This window comes from Sturnira hondurensis, unplaced genomic scaffold (genome assembly GCF_014824575.4).
Source record: "Sturnira hondurensis isolate 20B ecotype Veracruz unplaced genomic scaffold, ASM1482457v3 Scaffold0019428, whole genome shotgun sequence".
Classification (NCBI taxonomy): Eukaryota; Metazoa; Chordata; class Mammalia; order Chiroptera; family Phyllostomidae; genus Sturnira; species Sturnira hondurensis.
Window position 1 is genome coordinate 8,358,449 of NW_028092059.1, and position 22,888 is coordinate 8,381,336.

General features: G+C 42.5%; 1 protein-coding gene across 3 annotated transcripts in view; it reads right to left on the reverse strand.

Annotated features, from left to right (window-relative positions):
• Positions 1 to 1,924: 1,924 nt before the first annotated feature.
• The window catches only part of CACNB4 (calcium voltage-gated channel auxiliary subunit beta 4), a 245,026-nt gene continuing 224,062 nt past the window's right edge, over positions 1,925 to 22,888 (reverse strand). For all 3 annotated transcript variants that reach the window (XM_037027819.1, XM_037027820.1, XM_037027821.1), the window contains 2 exons: positions 5,369 to 5,554; positions 1,925 to 3,190 (listed from right to left, as the gene is read on the reverse strand). In XM_037027819.1, the coding sequence (XP_036883714.1) occupies positions 2,930 to 3,190; positions 5,369 to 5,554 (447 nt within the window). In that variant the 3' untranslated portion in view covers positions 1,925 to 2,929. The remainder of the gene's footprint in view (positions 3,191 to 5,368; positions 5,555 to 22,888) is intronic.

The window sequence follows — 22,888 nt, forward strand, 5'->3', positions numbered from 1 at the left end:
GCATCTCTTATTCATTTGGAGAAGATAAACATTACAAAAGGAATGGGAAAATATGCCATATCAAAGTAAAATTTTAAATATATCTATCAAGAAAATATACATTATACCCTTTCCAAGACTGTTAGCTGTTGAATAAGATGCAAAGCAAGACAGGTGTGGACACTTTGTGGTACATGACAGGTTGGTTTGTGTAGATATTGCACGGACCTCTCTCTTTATCGGCATGACACGGAAGACTTAGAAACAAGGCTTTGAGAGGCCTTTTAAAACAAGTGATTACTTAAAGTTGAAAGAATATGGTAATCTTGCTGACTAGGAAATATATGTAAATGCTGTTATAGCTACCTGCCGTAAAATGTAAATATCTTAAAGTAGTTAAAGGATCGGATTGCTAATGCTACTACAGAAAAAGCAGAACAGCCGTCTAGTCTAAATTTATACACCTTGGCGCACTCTTTGCAATTAAGTACTTTAATGAGCACAAACAAGAAACCAGTAAAGCATCTAGAAAAATGTTTTGGCTAATGTTTTCTTTCTCATGCAGATATGTGCTGTACATGTAATAAATATATTTTGTTTGCTGGAATATGCTCTTCTGTGCTCTAACAAAATATTCAGTAATGGCAATTTACATGTTTATTAAAGTGCCTAATGGATACAGCTCTTTTAAATGTCTTAACTGAAAGTTCTGTAGGCTTCACTAGATGACAAAAGAACCACATAAGCCAAGATCACATGTTAACTTTTAGAATTTACTGAGCCCCTATTTTGAATTGTATCAAATATTTGTGATAACTTACATAATTATAGGCATCCTCATTATCAGTGACACAGGTTTATAATGGAGTATGCACGGTGAACACGAGGGGAGGGGAAGTGGGACGTCGGAACGGGGTTGAAGACATGTATAATTCGTAAAGAATATGGAACTTATTTTCACGGTGAGGAAAATTATTTAACTGGTGCATGCTTCGAGATTCTAAATATTGAAAGGCTCGGTGGGGGGAATACAATAATAGAAAGTGAACTTATTCTTGTTTTCAAAAAATAGGTTTTATGGCATATACCAGTACAAAAGGACTTTTATGCATGGTCCGATTGGGGCTTTAGAAAACACATGCATTGTAGACTTTTAGAAACAAGAGCTTTTTCCTAAAGACATGTATGCATTGTATAAAATGGTCAGTTTCAGTAATTTCTTGGATCAGAGTGAATCTAAGTCTTCCTTAAAAACATAGGACAGAAGGTCACCAATTCCGTAATTATAGCCACTGGAAAAAATATGAAGACTTAATATGTGAAGAGGAGTGTTGATTAGAAATAAGACAGCTCAATCTCCAAATTCTTTATAATACTTTGCAATAAAAATGCTATGTTTAGTGAACAAATATATTCTGAATCTATGAGTTTATTTTTATTGCAAGCCTTTAAATTCATTTGTTTTCACATTTTCAATGAACTGTTTTGTATAAACACATCTTTCAATATCAAAATTGAATGTGTCTATATAAAACTAACATCTTTAGCATAATTATAAAGAATTTTGGTGAAGGGCTAGAACATTCAGATATTCAAAGACAGAGGCTGAGTGAAGCAATGAAAAAATGTTCAGTTGCGTCTGGTGGGAAATACTGAACCCATGTCCGTAGTAAGTGGATGGACAAACTCCCACCTGGATATGCTCAGCTTTGCACTCAGCAGGACCTGTGTCCACCCCCACCGCCTGACTGCAGACTCCTGGATGTGCTTAGTTGTGCTGGGACCGATTAAAGCGGAAACAACACCCCATCCTCCCTGTCATCTACCCAACTATGACTGGGCTTCCCTTGACTCTTCTTTCTCACTGCCAATTTTGAGATTCTTTTTGCCAACTTCAAAAGAGCTAACAGTAGTGACTAAACAANAGACAGAGGCTGAGTGAAGCAATGAAAAAATGCTCAGTTGCGTCTGGTGGGAAATACTGAACCCATGTCCGTAGTAAGTGGATGGACAAACTCCCACCTGGAGATGCTCAGCTTTGCACTCAGCAGGACCTGTGTCCACCCCCACTGCCTGACTGCAGACTCCTGGATGTGCTTAGTTGTGCTGGGACCGATTAAAGCGGAAACAACACCCCATCCTCCCTGTCATCTACCCAACTATGACTGGGCTTCCCTTGACTCTTCTTTCTCACTGCCAATTTTGAGATTCTTTTTGCCAACTTCAAAAGAGCTAACAGTAGTGACTAAACAAAAAGCAAAACACTTTGAAACAACAGCTGTGCCAGGAAGAAAAATATTAAAATCTTGAGGAGACTGTATAATTTCTGCATTAATTTGAGATTTTTTGGCACTATCAATATATTTGGTAAGTGAGAAAAGCCATTCTGGCAACATTAACATGTATTAAAATGTGTGTATGTTCCAACTTCAAAGGTAAATTTAACTTTCAGCAAATAAATGCCATGGCTGGTTTTGGCTTCTATTGGTATTTTGATATCCTCATTAGTTTTTTTTCAGATTCTTTAAAGGGATCGCAACGTGCTCAAGTAGACTTTCTAGTCGATTCACCCAAATTCCAACAGGAATTGGTTTATAAATTGGTTCCAACTGGAACTGGTCATTTGGAATTTCCAGCATGGGAAATTATTTTATATGTGCCCTAGTAAGTACCCTAAATTACAAATCGATGTGTCTAAATCTAATGAAGAAAGTAAACGTACTGTTATGTAAATGTTGCACTTAAAATATCTATATGATTGGGCATCTAATATCCATCCAGACTTAAGGGCATAATGTACATTTTTTTTGCCCCTTACTTAGCATCCAATGACAGCAGCCTATAAACACAGGAAATACTGTGCCGTACTTGCCAAGTTTAGATGATGGTTTATCCTAGCAGTGCTATGGCAAATTGTCAACAAATGAATTTTTTGTTTGTGTCTGCAGACTCAGAGCCTGTGTCGGGAGTCATGGCTATATCCCCCAGGTGATCCTCGGCTCCTGTGGGGCTTGTAAGTGTCCTGGTATGAGTCAGGGTAATCTTCTTCCACGAGAGGGTAATGATCTCGGCTATGCTGGGAACTGGAAGACAAGCGATTCCTACTCTTCCGAGCCCTTTCATTGTGATAATTTTCATCAGAGGTCATTAGACTTCGTCTTTCAATTGGAGAGTTCTCTGTGGAATGGTTGCTGTGCCTCACACGCTGACTCTAAAAATACCAGATAGTACATTGATTAAATAATGGTAGCTTCATTCATCTAGAACATGTACATGTGTGTACAGACAGTAGGCTCCATACAATAAGATGCTGAATATCTGACTTAATAAAGCATTTTGATGCACAAAGGGTCTGCTCAAAATAGCTGATCTTATTTATTTGGGACATAACATGCAAATATGCCAAAATGCTGATATTTATGAATTTAATTACATAATGCTGTATGATTATGCTTCCTATTAAAATACAGAATTGAAAGTTAACGGCTGAATAGAACTTCACATATTTAGGAAGGCCTAATAATTCCACTTCTGTTGCAAAAATGAGGGGTATTTTACTATTGGCAAATAAAGATCAGAATAGATTCAAAAATCTATAATTTTATTTCTCTCTTGAACTGATAAAAATCTTTCTCTGCTTATGGTCAGACACATCACCTTTAACTATCTGAATGTCCCTTGTGCTCATAAAATAATGCATAAATGTAATACTCTTTCTGAAGGCGTATATGACAATTATGTAGTCAACTAACTGGTGCATTTACAAATCTTGCTTTCTCAAGTGAAATGTCCTGCAAAAATAATCCTTAGATATAAACTAAATTCCTCTAATATCATTGATTGAAATTATCTTTAGACACTTATTTAATGTCTCAGAAAATGTCGTTCAACGTTTTTCTTCAGATCATGGGAAAACGTGTCACCACAGCTATGTCTCCCTGCTTAGAAGGGTCACTCAGCTGAGAAACTGGATGGTGATAAAGCCAAAGATGCAGGTACATTTCCTCTAAAAGACACTCACCTTCACATAGAAGGAAACTCAGTCAACAGCCACAGCCTATGCCTTTAACCTCACTGGGGTCTAACAATTAAATGCCATGGTTACTAGGCAAAATAGGTCACAGTATACAAGTGAAACTGGGAGAGCCACTCTTGGTGGATGTTTTAGAGATGACGAGTCAAGAGCGTTGTATTTATAGACAAAGTACAACATTTCATTTCCAAGTACATTTCAGAAGCATATGGTCTCATGTACCCCTTTCTCATCCCACAGTGTACAATTTGGAGCCAACCCAAATTAGTTGGGGAGGTACCACACTCAGAGCAGCACACAGGCAATGAAACAAGGCAAGGAATAGTCCTGGGGCATACATATGTACAGTGTATTGTATACACTATTGTATATTGTATACAGTATATATGTATATTGTACAGTAGCACATTTCCCATGTTCATTTCCAGCCTGAAAAGCTATTCATTCATATGGCAGTTTTTCTGCTTACAAAGATGTCATTTTGTAGCAGAGTAATACAGTTATAACAGCATTTCAGAGAGTGCCATTTGTCTCAGAGTTAACTCCACACCGTCTTCAATTATGACTATCATTATAATCCATTAATACAAAACTATCATGATGCAAGAGGGTTCAATTGACTACCTGTTTCTCAGTAGGCTGGGGATTTGGCCACATTCCAGCAGCTGCTTGATAAATGGTAAATCATAATTGGTGTAGAAAGGCAAGACTCACTCCGTATCATAATGCCTCTGGCTCCCCGCATCTAGCTCTGAGTGCAGCACCCGCACAACAGGGGACAGAGCCTGTGCTTGTCCCCGGCTTCCCCAGAGGACATCTGCCATAGCCGCTGACCAAGGTGGGTGCCACACACCTCCAAGAAAACTCGGGGATCTGTCCCTGTTTCCGAACATAGTGGTTCTACTGTGGTGCATCCTGTACTGACTGGGCAAGCTAGCGGGCCCAGCAGCCTGTGGGGCGGGATTGGTCAAGGGCCGTCAAAAGGCTCATCGGTCCCAGAATATTTTACTGAGCTTGTCACTACCGTATCATCCTTGAGAGGTGACACAGAGAAACAACCGACAGTCGCACTGCGTAGGTGTTAGTTTCCGGGCAGAGTCTAGACATAGAGGCGTTCTGTTATCTAAGTGAAAGCCGCTCTAAATGAACAGAGAGCAGAGTTCTAAAGGAAGGGCCACTTTCTGGCTCACTTTGTGAAGGGCAGACCATGATTAAATAATATTCTAGCTCTTTTAATATGATGCCCACACATGGTTCCCTCTTCAGATTAAGAACCACCCCAGTCTCTATCCCAATCCTGCTCCCTACTGAATCCCAAAGGAACGATGGCAGAGCACGAGCGAAAAGGGACAGTACCTGCAGCCCGGAAATTGCCGTGGGGTATGGGGAAAGCGCTGTGGAGCCCAAGTTCCTTCCGAGCAGCGGGGTCATGGGCGTGCTGCTGGTCGTGTGGGTGGCACGCCAGTAGGCCTCCAGGTACTCTCCCAGGTGTTCACAGGCATCCTCCAGCTGGTTCTCATCCAATATAACATCAAACATTTCCTGCAAGAAAGGTTCATTTTATTTACCCTTCATGTTTTAGGCAATGAAGCCTAAAATACTACTTAATGCAGATCATCGCGTGTCTCGTGGCCAGCAGCAAATACCAGAGGCTGGAGGTTGTGCTGGCACTTTCTGAACTCAATGTCAAGTGAAGAGCTGCAGAGGTAACCATGTGCAAACTCGGACATAAATGTAGAAATGGGAGTGCTCTTTAAATATTTAGAGCTGTCATTATTTCGAAGAAAAAGATGAGGTAAGCACAAAGGTGTTACAAGTAGAATATGGTGAAAAGATAATGTATTCTCACCTTTATCCATATCTTCCTATAGAGTTGAATGATAGTTTGTATATGAGAGAAGCAATTAAAGGTACTGAACGAGGAGATCTAAACTGTTTTGGGTAATGACAATATCATTGGAATACAGATTTCAGCTCCCCAAGTAACTCTGTTGAAGCGAATACTATTTACTTAGATAATTTTCAGAATGTTTGTGAAAATGATGTTATCTGTCTCATGATAAAACAACATGGAAAGAAGGTTTAGGATTAATCCTAGAAAATCACATTACAGTGATTTCTGCTAACAGAAGATCATCATATGAAATCTGTGAAATAGTTAAGGAAGGACAAGAACCAGGAGCATTTAATATGGGAGTGGAGGGGTGTCACACAAGAAGGAACTGGTGTCCATGTTTCCGGCAGTAACAACCTCACCTGGCCTATAATCAAGAAGCGTTCTTCTGCCCCAGAGGAGAAGAGCGGCCCCTCTGTCACTGCAGTGTGATGGGGAACACAGATAGAACACACCTGGGACACAGATTCCCTACAGGGACAGTCAGAAACTACAGCAAAGAGAAAAGCCATTCCACAGGTAAGTGAAGGCACACCCCAACTACCAACAGTTGGATCCGCACCTGCTCGCCCCCACCACCTCCACCACCACCCACCCGCTTTTCTAAGTTATTTTTTTAATCAAAAAAAGAACCTCCCGTTAATGAATCAAACTGGGTTACTGCATCGGCACTAATACTGCATCTGGATTGTAGGTCAATGTCAACTGGATAACTTTGAGTTGGGGGTGAGTGTACAGACTCACTCATTCATGTGAGGGCTTTCGGGGGTAGAAGTCACCATGGAAGCAATCTCTCCCCAACATTTACTATTTGAATCTTTTCATCATACTATTTTTAACAAAAAAGATTTTATTTATTTATTTATTTTTAGAGAGAGGAGAAGGGAAGGAGAAAGAGAGGGAGAGAAATATCAAGGTGTAGTTGCCTCTCACAGGTCCCCTACTGCGGACCAGGCCCACAATGCAGGCATGTGCCTTGACTGGGAATTGCATTGACAACGCTTCGGTTCACAGGCTGGTACTTAGTCCACAAAGCCACACCAGCCAGGGCACATCATATTATTCTTTACTGAACTTTTTTTTTTTAAATTTCAGTATTTTATTTTATTTTTAAAGATTTTATTTATTTATCTTAGAGGGGACGGGAAGGAGAGAGGGAGAGAAATATCAATGTATGGTTGCCTCTTGTGTGTTCCCCGCCAGGAACCAGGAACTGGCCTGCAACCCAGGCATGTGCCCTGACTGGGAATCGAACCGTGATCGTGTGGTTCACAGGCTCGCGCTCAATCCACTGAGCTACACCAGCCAGGGCTTTACTGAACATTTTGACCCTGAGTAAGATGACCAGTCCAAAACGACTGCTGTTTGAGAAGTCTCACCTGACTCAACTCACGGGAAACCTTTCCCCCATAAGAACATCATAGTAGATTTCAGATGGTTTTCTTCATATTTTATCAATTCATCGAATATTTACTCAGCATGTATTTTGTGCTAGGCACTGTGGGTATATAGTAGCAAAGAAACATATGCTCAAGAACATACAGTATGGTGGGAGAGACAAGCGTTAAAATCCTTAATGAGCTATGTCACACGGGAACTTTAATTCAGAACAATAAAGAGACTGAGTCAGTCAATGCTTGGAGCGGCAGTTTAAAGTTCCAGACTTGAAAGAAGGCCCAGAGAGACGTGTAAAAAATGAATTTATGAGGGAGAAATTATGAGTAAGTCAAAGAATTCTATCTATAGAGTTAAGAGAATAAAACAGATAATGAGAAGTAAGGACACAATGGAAGAAAGAGACCATATGGCCCATGAGAGACTGGGAAAAGAGCTGGTTTTTACAGTTTCATGAACATATATTTCTTCAATAAATCCCCTTTTCCACTAAAGTAACTCAAGAGAGTTTCTATGTCTTGCAATTAAAAGCCCCCTCTGCCATTAACATTTCAACAGTTACTTTACAAATACAGAGCTAGAGAATTGACCACAGCGCTCTGACATAAACACTGCATTCTCTGATAGCATTGCAGTTGTAGCCTGAGTGGGACCAGAACTGCTCTGCCCCAAAGAACATGCACAGACTGGACTGAGACAGACGACACTGGAAGAGGACACTGGCCACCATGGGAGCAAAAGGGTCACTCTGTCAGCCACCCTGGGTTAGAACTGTTAGCAAATTCTAGACTATATGTTGTGTGGCGTCAGCTGTTTACATAATTTTATTTATGCTAACTGTATCATTCAATTACATAGGCCTCACTCTACAGTGCGGGTTCTCCCCTACGTGTAATCTCAGTAAGCCGTTTTCGTGCTTTCTTCAAGTTCTAGAACCCTGCAGGGACTGCCGGAAGTGAGGGCCCTCACTATCAGAGCCAGGACTGCAAAGCCCAGACAGGGCAAAACTAGGTCGGCAGCACCTACTGCTGAGCGGTATTTGATTGAGGCTCATGTCTACTTGACTGCCCACATGCTACCTTGTCATGGCTGCAGGCACAATTAAACATACACTGAGTTACAAATAATTTCCATAAAGTATGTCTCTGCGCTAACAGACAGACATTTTCTAGATCGGCATAGGTCTGTTTGCTCAAGGCTCAGTCATTTCCAGGAAATGATGTGTGCGCAGTGCTAAAATGACAGCTCCAAGGTGGAAGATGACTTGAAACTGCTTTTAGGCTTTCAAAAGCATAGAGGAGAGCAAATTTCAGCTTCTGAATGAAGCACCGCGGCTTACTTTCAACTAAGAATTTTACAGCTGGTATATCTGTGACGGTTTTTCTTTTGAACTGTTTAGAAAATAACACAGCTGATTAACCAGAGTGTTAGAAAGTGAATATAATGAGAAAACATTTTAATTATACATGAAATTCAAAGAGAAGCAGGTCAATGAATTATGCAAGCCAGCTTTGCCTATTTTTCATAAACTTCAAAGGTTCAAGTCCAGTTAGCAGCTTACTGCATAGAACGTGAGGCCTCCAGCGTGGCTACGGGTTCCAGGAGCTACCTAATCAGCAGAGGAGGGCGTGAGTAGCAGGCCAGTCAGGGCCGTGAACTGTTAGCCACTCCATGGTATCATGTCCTCGGGGCCTGCTGGAGATGGGGTGACACAGAGCTGTTTTCAAAGCACGGCCACGTGAGTGCCCCTGACGTTCGGGGACAGGATGTGTTCTTCAGCTGAGGTGGGTGGAAATATATAACGTGGCCACAGAACTACAGTGAACATCTAAACAAACCATTAGAAAACCAACCTTTTTTCTAGATAAACTCTTTCAGGAAAATTAAAAACCAAAGAATTTTAAATGACTGAAAAACATGGCTCTAGCTCCTTCAGGGGTTCAGAGAACGAAAATGATGGGAAGAAAGAAGGCAAAAGACCGAAGCTGAATAAAATGGAAATGAAGATCTGCCATGTTCTTTTTAAAAACTGTAAGCATGTGCACTTCGTGGTCTGTCCGGTTCTCCAGTCACAGAGCATCACATACTTGCCCCATGGAAGGCACCTGAATTAGGGCAAATAACTGTCTTGGTTTGCTAGGGACTGAGTGGGGACTTGGGACTATTACTGTCGAAATCTGGAAAATTAGGGAAGACTCGGAATAGTTGGTCATCCTTCATTTTACAGAACACAGAGCACTTCTTACCCAGAGACTCGAAAGAGGTTCTACTTATTTCTTTTACATTCTTTCTCGAGGGGAGAGAGAGAGAGCGAGAGAGCTTCTTTATGACTATGAAATACACATTTCCTAGAGTAGAAGGAGAATTTCACTACAACTAGTGAAATTATCTGGGAAGTTGCTATTGAATACTTTAACTGAAAAGTTTATAAAACTTAGAAATGCATTTTGCAGTTTAACTTTTCTTTAGGTTGGTGCCTTACTGATTATACCAGCTACCCAGGAGAGTAAACACACACATGCTCCGCACGCTCTCCTGCGGGGTAGACGTTGCTTCACATGCGTTTGTTGTGCATACACAAGACCTCATGTGGGACAACTTCCCTCCTTCCGAGTAGAAGAAGAAATAATAAGGGTGAGAATCTTTTTATTTATTTCTATTGGAATATACAAATCCTAAGTCTGCCACCATTGAAAAAAAAAAAAGAAGACTGGAAAATACCGTTCAGGAAAATAAAATGGCCGAGTGGCAAACATGGAATGCTAATTTTACCAAATAACCACCCAGTGTTTCTTGGATATCAAAGCTGCACTCTTTATATTACTAAAGCATTTTAAATCCTGAGCACTTAACTCACTGCTCATCAGCTAGTGAGACGGAATAGGACGATTAAGTTACAGGGATTTTCCAGGATTTGGGGGGTCTTGCAGGGACAAAGGAAAGCCCGCCAACCTTATGGGGCTCTAGCAGTCAGTCTCCGGCACAGTTTCCACTTTCGTGAGCTAACCTGAAAAGATAATCAGAATTCGTGCCACTAACCGGAGGGGAAAATGTGAAGGCAAAGAACATCAGTGACTTTGACCCCGACTAGTTTCTTTCTTTTAACAGTCTGTGCCATTCACTATGACCCCAGTCACATTTTCCTCCCCACACGCCCCATCCCGTCCACTGACTCCCTCCATCCTTGGCCTTCAGAGAGTATAACGAGACCTACCAGTGCTATTTATTGTCCGCAGAAAAGTCACCCAGTGCTTTTAAATTACTGTTGATGCAAGCAGGAAGTCAGCCTGGGTGGGAGTGAACTATCCCTAACTCCCTGCATTCAAGTTGAGTGGCCAAGAACAGCATCCTTTGGATGGAGAGAAACAAGATCCTGTGTGGCCTGGTTTCGAGAAGGAAACCTCTGGAATTGATGACTCTCTTCTTCAAAAGCAGTGTTATGAATTAAACTACGAACATGCAGAACACTCTGTAATAATGACTGCACCAGTGGGGACGGCATTTCAAACAGATGCGTGAGTCCACATGACTCTAAATAATTTAAATAAAATGACTGTAAAAGGGCCATGGAAAATGACTGCTGTGATAGGAATACGATCGAGGACACTGGGCAGTATCATTCACTTCAGAGGTCTTGTGTTTAATAGAATAAATCTGAGTCTATTCAGCAATGGAAAAGAAAGGATGATAGAGGAGAGCTACTATGGTTACTGTAACATTAGAGGTTTGCCAGACTCCTTGGAGGAGATGAGCTCCCCTCTTGCAGAAAGAGCAATCAATGTCATTTTACCAGCACACACACACACACACACACACACACACACACACAAATACATAGCTCAAAGAGCCTCTGGGTCAGCTTTTGGTAACACAAGCCAGCTTGTAACTAAGTAGGATTAAAGGATTACATTTCATTTATAGACTCAATTGTCTGCCTATCTGCTTTTCTCACCATGCATTCTGTAGCTCCTATTACCATAGCACTGGGGCAATCTGAACTTTGGCTTCTTTAAAATGTACTCGTTTCAAATTCTCTGAAAAGTAAATGGGTAGAAACCAAATGAAATCTAACGATATACTGCACAGAGGTATATTATAAACACAAACTCAGGCTAGTCATATAAAAAGGTGTATGTGGAAAGGGCCTGTGAGTCCCCATCTCCCAGGCCCCCTGCTTTCTGTGCTCCACCGTTTCTTCTGTGACTCCAGAGCAGTCAGGGAAGGAAAGGCCTCCCTCTTCCTGAGCAGCACTTTTCAGAAGCCCAGCCCGCCCCCACCCATCTTTCTGTCTGTGGCAGATCAAAAATGGCCACCATTTTTTTTGACATGTCCTGTGTCCAGAAGGAGGGCGGGTCCCCTCTCTTGGAATCTGGGCACCCTCTGTGACCCCTCTGACTAGCAGAATCCTTTGTAGCAGGAGCCCAGTGAAGCCCGTTTGAACCAAGGCCTCTCCGCCTCCCACTGCTAAAGCTGGTCCAGCAAACACTTGTTTACCGAACGTTTGCTTCTTCATCTCCATAGGAATTGCCTTCCTGCTCTTTGAAGTCCTAAACCACACCCCACTTTCTTTTAAGCTTAAAATGGCATATAAGATTTAACTGCCAGATCTGTCCTTAGGGCCTATATTTTTATGGAACCCCTGATGTACATACATAATTAAATTTGGTTATTTTCTCTTGCTAATCCATCTAATGTCAATTTGGTTATTAGACCAGCCAGACAAACTAAGAGAAAAAAGGGGGGGAACTTCCCCCTCCCCACAAAACTCATCATTTCTCTCCAGGAGAATATGTGATAACCAGCCTGTTGCCATTCACTATCTAAATTTCTGCTAAAGAAGGCAGAGATCTTAGGCTGACTGTAGCCAAGGTAAGTGGAACCTTGAAAGCTGGTTCACCTCTTTGGTTCTAGTTCCCTCATTAGTAAAACGAGGAGGTTGGACTAGATCAGCCCTTCCCTAAAACATTCCGTGAAACACTAGACCTCTAGGATGCTCTAAGGAAAATGCTTGTACAGTCAAAACTTAGGGAAAGCACTGCACACTATCTGACTGAATGGAGATATAAAATGCTCGGTATTAAGGCTTCTGCAGTCTACCTTTTTGTTTACACAGTGTTTTCTCAGACATTCTTGGTATTGGAGCCATTTCTTCATCACACCTGTTGACACTGTGTAGTAACCATATTAGGAGGAACACATTCCAGGAAATACAACACCGGGTTTCCCTAAAGGTCCCTTTTTGCTCCCAGAGTCTCAGAGTCTAGGATTCATTGTTCTGGTAACTGAGAGTTAACTGCTTCCAGTACTCTTTTAGACTTCCCTTTGCAAAGACTGCTGCCTTTAACTTCCTAGCAATGTGAGACTTTGTGTGATTTGCTGAGATTAGAGATTGAGGATGCAGTGACCAATTAAGCAAGTTGCAAATTCTCCTAGAGGAACTGAAATGACACAGCGATCACCAATTTTGGAGGACAATTATAATTATAGTCTTGAAATAAAGCAGGGAAAAATCAGACACAGTTAGATTACTCCCACTTTTTAATAACCCAGAGATTTCTTCAGGCATGTCAACACTGAGTGTACAATTCCTCATCCACAAACTAACAAATGAACATGTACATGTAAATAGTATTTTAAAATATTAGCCCTGGCTGGTGTAGCTCAGTGGATTGAGCACGGGCCTGTGAACCACATGATCGCAGTTCGATTCCCAGTCAGGGCACATGCCTGGGTTGCAGGCCAGTTCCCAGCAGGGGACTCATAGAGGCAACCACACATTGATATTTCTCTTCTTCTCTCCTTCCCTTCCCCTCTAAAAATAAATAAATAAAATCTTTAAAAAAATAAAAATAAAATATTAAACACAAAGTAACCTTGTTTATCCAGACTGCTTATTTAAAATTGCAGGATATCAGAGACTTCCAATCAAGATGGAGGCATAGGTAAACACAGTTTACCTCCTTGCACAACCACAGCAAAAATTATAACTAAACCACAAAACAACTATCACCCAGAATTGTCAGAAAATCGAGCTGTATGGAAGTCTAACAACTAGGAATTTAAAAAATCACATTCATCGAGATGGGAAGGGGACTGTAAATGCGGAGATGCAGAGACAGGAAGATGTGGAGACACGGGGAGGCAGAAGAAGTGGTCCCAAACTATTTGGGATGGATGAAAATCAGGAGGGAGACCTCAGGAGTAAGGGGTCCCAGCCCCACACCAGGCCGCCCAGCCCAGGGTTCCAGTGCCAGGAAGACAAGTCCCTATAACTTCTGGCGATGAAAATCAGTGGGGGTTGGGGAAGCAAAGGGAACTGCAGGCTTCTTAGGCTTCTCCTCTTAAAGGGCCCAGAATGGACTTATGACTTATGCAGACTCACTTTCTCTGGACTCCAGCACTGGGGGCAGCAGCTGGAAGGTCACCAGAGGTACACAGGGAGAAACTGCAGTGTCTGGCATCAGGGTGAGTGCCGGGGGACAGCTTCCTCCCGGGCAAAACTCTAGAGGCCAGGTAGCAGCCAGAGTCCCCTTTCTGAGTCCTTCCCGCACAGGGCCACAGAATGAGGACACCATATTGAGACTCCATCAGTCTGGTTCACACAGGTTTCCTGACTCTGGTGATTACCTAAAGCTCCACACCATCCAATCTACAGGTATGCTTTTCTTCAATAGGTCACACTATTAAGATAGAGAGTCAAAGCTGCTCTAACTAATACATAGAAACAAACACAGGGAGGCTGGCAAAATGGGGAAACAAAGAAACATGACCCAAATGAAAGAACAGAACAAAATTCCAGAAAAAGAACTAAACTAAATGGAGATAAGCAATTTAGCAGATGCAGAGTTCAAAACACTGATTATTAGGACTGGGTATTTCAATAGCATAAAAAGACCTAGCAGAAATGAAGGTTACATTAGCTGAAATAGAGAAGAGAAAGAGCAAGCAATTGAAAACTTATCAGAAAAAATATTGAAAGAAAACTTCTTTAACTTGGTGAAGGAAATAGACATGCAAGTCCAGGAAGTTCAAAGAGTGGCAAACAAGATGAATGCAAAGAGGACCACACCACAACACATCACAGTTAAAATGCCAAAGGTTAAAGATAAAGAGAGGATCTTAAAAGCAGCAAGAGAAAAGCCGAGAGTTATTTACAAAGGAGTTCCCATAAGACTGTCCGCTGATTTCTCAAAAGTGACTTTGCAGACAAGAAGGGACTGGAAAAAGTATTCAAAGTAATGAAAAGCAAGGACCCACAACCTAGATTACTCTATTTAGCAAAGCTGTCATTTAGAATGGAAGGGCAGATGAAGTGCTTCCCAGACAGGGTAAAGCTAAAGGAGTTCATCATCACCAAGCCCTTAGTATATGAAATGTTAAAAAGAATTATTTAAGAAATAGAAGATCAAAACTATGAACATTAAAGTGGCAATACATTCACAACTATCAATAATTGAACCTGAAAAACAAATTAGGCAAACAGAACAGAATGGAGATCATCGATATGGAGTTCAATTGGAGGCTTATCAGTTGGGAAGGGGAAGAGGGACAGTGGAGGAAAAGGTGCAGGAATTGAGAAGTACAAATCGGTAGACACAGAATAGACAAGAGGATCTTAGGAACAGTATAGGAAAGGGAGGAGCCAAAGAACTTACTTGCATGACCCATGGACATGAACTATGGGGGGGATTTCGGGAGGGAATTGTGGGTACTAGGTGGAGGTGGCAATGGGGGAATATTGGGACAACTGTAATAGCATAATCAACAGAAATATATTTTAAAAATAAAATAAAATTCCAGGTTATCTGACAAATGCTGTAAAACAAGGAATTATTATCCTGCTGAGAGGCGGTGTTAGGGCAAGGCTCTCTTCCCACTGTATGAGGCTGTCTGACATATCTGACATGGGGACACATTGTAGGAGGATCTGGAGAGGTCACTGGGGAGCAGAAAGGGACCCCTGAAGCAGTGTGTGACAGCCTGTGTTCCCCAGGAAAGGGAGGGGCGGAAGAAAGTGCCACAGGCTGTGGGACTGAAAGTGCAGGGCAGTGCCCTGATAGATTTCCACACCTGTGAGTAAAGGATAAACAAATCTGTCACATAATACAGCAGGAGGAAGCTCACAGGGAGCTTGGGCCCGCAGAGGAAAGTGTTTGGATTGAGGAAAAGACCCATTTGTTTCCAGTGCACATGGAGCTCTGGGGCCAAAGATTTAAATAGAGGGTCGGCAGAGTTGTGGCCCTTCTCTGGCCTGTCACTCACACGTTTTGGGGCCCCTGGTAGAGGCCAAGTCCAGTGAACTGGGCCACACCCCAGGGAAGTCTGCCCTGGCAGCCACCTATGGGATACTGAGACATCTTGTGTGCTCAGTGGACAGTGCCAGACTGCGACCCTTCTCTTGCTATGAGATCATCAGCCAGGGACCTTGCCAGCCCTGGTCATGCAAGCAGTCTCCAGTGCTGGGCCCCGAGGACGAATCCCCTGACAACCAGGTGCAGAGGTTGGCAGGGCCCAGGCCATAACACGGGAAACTGCGGTGAGGCAAGGGTGGCACCCGCCCAACAAGCACTACTCCAGGGAGGGAGCATGAAGCCAGAGAGACATCCACATAGCATTCTTGTGCCCCAGGACAGATAAGGATGGAGCAGGGTTTCCAGCTTCTGTCTCTAGTTCTGGGGGCAGCTGGGTTCTTTCCGTGTTTTGTGGAAGAGATTGGCCTGGAGTTGATGGGTCTCCTGCTCCCCTAAATTGGGCAACATTTCAATAAAGACCTTTTCTCTTCCCCACCAACTGTTGTTTCATGCTTGTGTTCAGCGTCAGACACCCGAATACCACTCTGCTCGGTAACACTAAAGCAGCTCACAGTAGTATTTGCATTTAGTATGCACATATCTTTTCTTGCTTCCCGCTATCTCAGACCTAACACGTTGCATTACATGAACTTGTTAAGCAGTAACACGTTGCATTATATGCAACTCTCTCAGCAGTTAAGATTCCTCATTTTAATAGGATGAGTATTTTCTCTAGTAATTATCAGGAATCAGTGTTAATAAACTCAATCTCATGAAAAGATCAAGTGAACAAGAAACAGGTTAAATTCACCTAAAATGTATCTCAGGGAATTACTGAGACTTCTTATAACAAGATTACCAAAACTTGTGCATGTATTAATCTAATCCAGTGGTTCTCAACCCGAAGTGATTCCCGCCCCGGAGCGGGGAGGGGAGGCGGGGGCGGCATTTGGCAATGCCTAGAGATGTTGCTGGTTGTTACACTTGAGCGTAGCTAATGGCCAGAGATGCTACTAAACATTCTATAATGCAGAGAACTGCCAACAAAAAGTTATCCAGACTAAATTGTCAATAATGCTGAGTTAAGGAACACTGATCTAAGCCACTCTTTTAATCTATGAGATTTATGACTTACCAAATTGTTTGCCAAGAGTTGATTTAACAAACTGTAATCTTATTGGTCCATATACTCCTTGAAGGCAGAGACATGCCTTTGAATCCCTTACCCTAGAGAGGTAACCAGGCCTAATACTTAAATAACATGCTGAATGTATTTTAATACTTGCCGAGGTTAATTGCATCTCAGTTCCACATGGAACTGAGATGACTAAAGATTTGAAGTCTGTCTGGTTCAAAAACATGGAGACATGGATGTCATGTCCTAGACATGCCTACTGGTGACCCACAGAAGTATCTGATCTTGAAGTTTTGAAACAATGAAGATATCGTCTGACTTGATGTTTCTTATTTTTACATTCTTCTATTCCCTGGCCTCCACAACCCACAGGGATTCAATAATATCTCTATACTGATCACTCCCAAAATCTAAACAGAATCAGTCTTAGGGTTGAGAAGGAATCTTAGATACCATATTCACATCTTAGCTTACCATACCCATAGCCTTCACCAGAGGAGATTCCCTTCATAACATATCTGCCATCTGTTCATAGCGCTGACACCACCCGTACCCCTGAAACAAGGACTCACTACTCAGAAAGCCAGCCCAACGTTTTTGGCATTTCCATTTGGGCAGACTTGTGAAATGTTTTTCTCCTGGGGGGTCAGTCCGACCTTTCAGACTAAGAAATTACACAGTCCTACCAGCTCTTAAGTCCACTCATACCTGCTTCTGGAAACTCCCAAAATCTTTTTTATTTTTATTTTTTGAGGTAGCAGAACTTGGGGGAGTTTTATTTTTATTTGTAATTATATTTTATTGATTATATAATTACAGTTGCCTCAATTTTACTACTTTTGTCCCCCTTCACCGGCACCCGCACTCCAAGAGGAAATCCCCACCCCATTGTTCATGCCCATCAGTCATGTGTGCGAGTACCTTGGTTCCTTTTCTTATACTGTACTTAATATCCACATGGCTACCCTAAAACTATCCACTTGTTCTTCTTAACCCCTTACACTTCACATCCATTCCCCCACACCTCCCTCCCATCTGGCAACCATTTAAACACTCTGTATCAGTGAATCTGTCTTTGTTCTTCTTAGTTTCTTTTTTAGATTTAGTTGTTCATAAACATATTTACTGCCATTTTACTGTTCATAGTCTTGAACTTCATTGTTTTCTTAATTAAATCCCTTTAAAATTTTGTATCATAATGGTGAGGTGATGACGAACTCCTTTAGTCCGTTCTTGTCTGGGAAGCTCTTTATCTGCCCTTCAGTTTTAAATGATAGCTTTGCTAGGTAGAGCAATCTTGGCTGTAGGTCCCTGCTTTTCATAACTTGGAAAATGTCTTGCCAATGTCTTCTAGCCTGCAAAGTTACTTTTGAGAAATCAGCTGCCAGTCTTATGGGAACTCCTGTGTAAATAACTAACTCCCGTGCTTTAAAGTAAGTAAGACTTTTAAGCAAGATAAAAGTCTTAAAAAACTTTTAGAGCCGTTTAAGACTCTCTTTCTATCTTTAACCTTTGGCACTTTAATAATGATGTGTCTCGGAGTGGGCCTCTTTCATCCATTGTGTTTGGGACTCTCGGTGCTTCCTGGACTTGCACGTCTAGTTCCTTTGCCAAATTGGGGAAGTTTTCTTTCATTATTTTTTCAAATAGATTTCTAATTTCTTGTTCTTTCTCTTCTCCTTCTGGAATCCCTATGATGTGAATGTTGGACCTCTTGAAGTTGTCCCAGAGGCTGCTTATATTATCTTCATTTTTTTTGGATTCTTTTTTCTTCTTGTTGTTCTAATTGATTGTTGTTGGGTGTTTTTTTTTTGCTTTCTTATGTTCAAAATCATTAATCTTATCATTGGCTTCATGCATTCTATTGTTGTTTCCCTGTAAATTGTTCCTTACTTCAATTAGTGTATCCTCATTTTTGACTGGATCTTTTTTATGCTGTTGAGGTTCTAAGTTCCTTGGGCATCCTTATAACCAGTGTTTTGAACTCTGCATCTAATAGATTGCTTGTCTCCATTTCATTTACTTCTTTTTCTGGAGTTTTGATCTGTTCTTTCATTTGGGTCATGTTTCTTTGTTTCCTCATTTTGGCAGCCTCCTTTGTTTGTTTCTGTGCATTAGGTAGAGCTGCTATGACTCCCTGTCATGGTAGTGTGTCCTCATATAGATGTCCTGTAGGGTCCAGTGGCACAGCCTCCCCTTCTACCCAAGCTGAGTACTTGAGATGGACCTTTTGTGTGAGCTGAGTACACCCTCCCCTTGTAGTTGAGCCTTGATTGCTGTTCACAGTGAATGGGAGGGATTTGCTAGGCCAGTTAGCTTCAAGCACTGGCTGTTACCTCAGACCAAAAATCTCCACCCTCCATGGAGGATCAGCTGTGCAGGGGCAAAGTGGTGGTGCTCCAATGTGCTCAGTAATTATTCACTGTGTGTGCAGGCCCCGGAGTTTTGTGGGTGGTACAGGCCAAGGTTACCCCCTACCTATGTTCTGCCTGGGGCCACTCTGCCTGATCTATAAAGCAATGTGAGATGGCTGCTGCTCATGCTGGGCTTGGAGATTCCTAGGCAAAGCCAAACTGTGAATCTAGGCTGTCAGCTTCTAGTGCCAGGCCTGTGCCCACCTGCCAAGAGGTACAAGAGCTGGAGGCTTACTGAGGCTGGCTGTTGCTTGATAGGATTTAGGAAGTTATAAAACATGAGCCAAGATCAGCCATCCACATGGAAAAGTCACTGTTACAGTTTGGGTGGGCCCAAAAGTTGGGTGGGACGAAGTCTCAGGGAATCTCCTGGGCAGGGCAAACAGTGTTAGCCAAGTAGAGTCTCAGACATGGCCCCTACCTGCTGGCTCTGTGGCTCTGTGGGGATAGGGTTCAGAAAATGAACAATGGCCTCTGCCTGCCTTTCTCTCTAGGAAAAAGCTGTCCCCCAGCTCTCGCCTTGATGCCAGACACTTCAGTTCCTCCCTGTATGCCACTGGTGCCTTTCAAGCTGCTACCCCAGTGCTGAAGCTTGAGGAAGTGAGTCTGAATAAGTCTTTATGTGGGCTCTTTAAGGGGAACTGCTTGGGACTCCAGAAGTTTCTTCTTCCAACTCAATCCCCACTGGCTTGTGCCGCCAGAAGTTATGGGGACTTATCTTCCTGGCACTGGAACCATGACCTGGGCAGCCTGGTGTGAGGCTGTGACTCCTCGCTTCTGAGAGATCTCTCCTGAATTTCTATTCACCACACATGGGCAAGGGACCAGCAGATCCAAGACTCCACCTCTCCTAACAGTCTGGATGGATGTGGTTTCTTTAAATCCAGGGTTATCAGACTCCCATTGAACTCAATTTCTGACAGTTTTGAGTGATGGTTGTTCTGTATTTTACTTGTAATTTTGATGTGGTTTGTAAGGAGGCAAGCTGTGTTAACCTATGCTGCCATTTTGACTGGAAGTCCCTCCCACTGATCTTAGCACCATCTCTGGGACCTCACAGAATTCGCTGCCTTCATAGTGTAGACCTTCCTACATTTGTGAAGATATACATGGCAAACAAGTTTTGAGAAACTAACCTGTGTTTTTGCTGTTCTTGTTTACCATTCAAATAGGTGGCAGGGTCGATCCTCCCTTGTCTGGGAAGTAGTGGAGAAAGAGGTGGAAGTTGGAGGAGGGAGATTGTGGCAGGAAATTGCCAGCTCTCCATTTCCCCTCCTGGGTTTTGTGTCCCAAAAGCCTAAATTTGCTGGAGAGATTTTACAAACTACCTCTGGAAATGAAAGTGGGGACGCTTTTAGTACAATCAAAGCTGAGAGGACGTTCCTTTAACAGCAGCAAGAAGGGGAAAGAGGAAGACACCTCCCCTCCCTCAGACAGAGAAGGGAGCTCCCCTCCAATGTTACATGAGGTTTGACTCAGCAGCACACCCACCCCTAAGGATCACGTGGGCCTGGTGAATGGTTTTCTAAATTGGAACTCTCCCCCTCACTCTGTCAATTTCCTCACCAACCCTACCTTTACAACTTAGGGTCTTTGTTCTGCTCTTGGTTAGGGTAAATGTGGCTGTAAGCATAGCTAAATATCCTGCCTGCCTAGTGGAGTGGGGGTCTAAATATACAATGTACTGTTTCTTGCACGGCCAAGTTTGGGACCAGAGGCTCATTTACACTACACAACTCCGTGCAGAGGTGGAGTGGCAGAGTGGACAGAGGTCTGCTGGAGTCAGAGAGATCTAGGGTTGAATCCTGGCTCTCATTCACTATTTCCAACCTCCAGCAGGTTTCTTAACCAGGGGCTTATTTTCTCTCCGAGAAAGGAAGGAGACTGTTATTTACTAGGGCAGTCATAGGGGTGCATGTTCAGATTTCCCCCTGAGTGAGAGTCTGCTGTGCTGAGTGTAGGCAGCAGACAGACTTGGGTTGCTGCACCCTCAGTATCCATCACAGTGTTCAAGCTGAGGCCACGCCCTCCCTGGGCTACTCCCTGTCAATGCCTGAGCACAGAACCAGGATTGGAGCCTGGACATTTCTGCCCAACATGAGACTCCTCTAACGAGCGATCTTTTCTCTGGGGATCCCCATGTAAGCAACCGAGATTTTCTTAAGGCTGCATCATAGTCTAAGGCTTCTCCTACTCATTCTCCTTCCTTCCCACCCTCCTTTCACAGGGTCAGGCCTGCAGCAGGCCTGAAGGCTCTCCATACATTTCTCACTGGTATTTTTTTCCATTAAATATGCACTTCTAATTTCATTTAGGTCTCTGTTTCCCAGAAGACCCTAACTGACATAGCTATCCCTAGAAGACCATTCTAAAAATTGAAAACAATAACAGTTCCCAGCTCTTGGTAGCTGATCAATAAGGGTTAGTGTCCTTCAACTGGGTAAGACATTCTTCTATATTTGCTCAGTGCCTCAACCATATAAGTGGACTTCATTAGTAGATGATGTGAAGTCAGACTTCTTAACACCGCACTCCAGACTCCAAGCTATCCAAATTATCTATCTGTAGGTAGGCAACAAGTTGTGTGTGTGTGTGTGTAGTAGAGTGGGGTTTTGAGGGGAGGAAACTGGTTTTAGAGCCAGATAAATCATAAATCTAATCCCAATTTGCTTTGACCTTAGGGGAAACATTTCACCTCTTCAGTTGCCTCAACTATATAATGGGGATAACACTACTTATCTTACTAGGTAACTGTGAGGATCAGAGATAATCTATATAAAATATCCAGCATGGTGTTTGGCCCATTGTAAGCACCTAGTAGAAGGATCTACTAGATCCAAGCATCTAGTGTTATTACTCATTGCCTGTAGATCCTTTCATTCATTCACTAAATACTTATTGTGGACCTACCATGATAGGAGTTTGATACACAACAGTAAACCAGACGGAAGCATATCCTTAGGGAGCCTGACAGGTTGGGCACAGCATAGCACAAGTACATCTAGTTATTATAGCAGAAACAATTAGGTGGTACTTATTCCATGCCAGCCCCTGTTCTAAGAGCTTTAGCATATATTCACGTGTTAAGTCTATACAAACCCAATGAGGTAGGTACATGCTGAAGATTATACAAGTAGGGATGTAATCCCTAGCACGGACTTGAACTCAGGCAGTCTGGCTCCAGAGTCTTTTCAGCAGCTATGCTGTGTTGTCTTTGTAAACATCTGAATTAAATTTTACGCTTTCACAGCATAAACCATCCTTATACAAGTATAAATCTAGTGTTCAAATCAGTAGGAAAAAACAGTTATTTCTTCTAGAGAAATACAGGCAGAAATAGTGAGTCAGCTGGGCAGGTGCAGACACTGATCAGCCACTGGTGACCCACCCATGTGATAGTGGCTACCTTCCCCACCCACCCACCTCCCACCATTTCCTTGGCTTCCAACTCAGCAGCTATTTTCTGGCAATGGCACTGGGGAAAAAGTTGCTATAACACATCTTCTCACCTTACTGGACCCTGACCTCTTCACCTGCTATCTCCACAGGGCTCTTCTAGTCTCAATAATTCTCAACCACCAAAGTCATAATCTTTTATACCTATCAGGACTTTCAGGCAGAAAAGTTAAGGAAAGTCAAATCAGTATGTTTCCTTTTGATTTCATAAAAGTTCCACATGACTGGATTAACCAACTTCATTTTTTATTACATAGCAGACAGCACCAGTTCTGGATGCCTGCGGAGAGT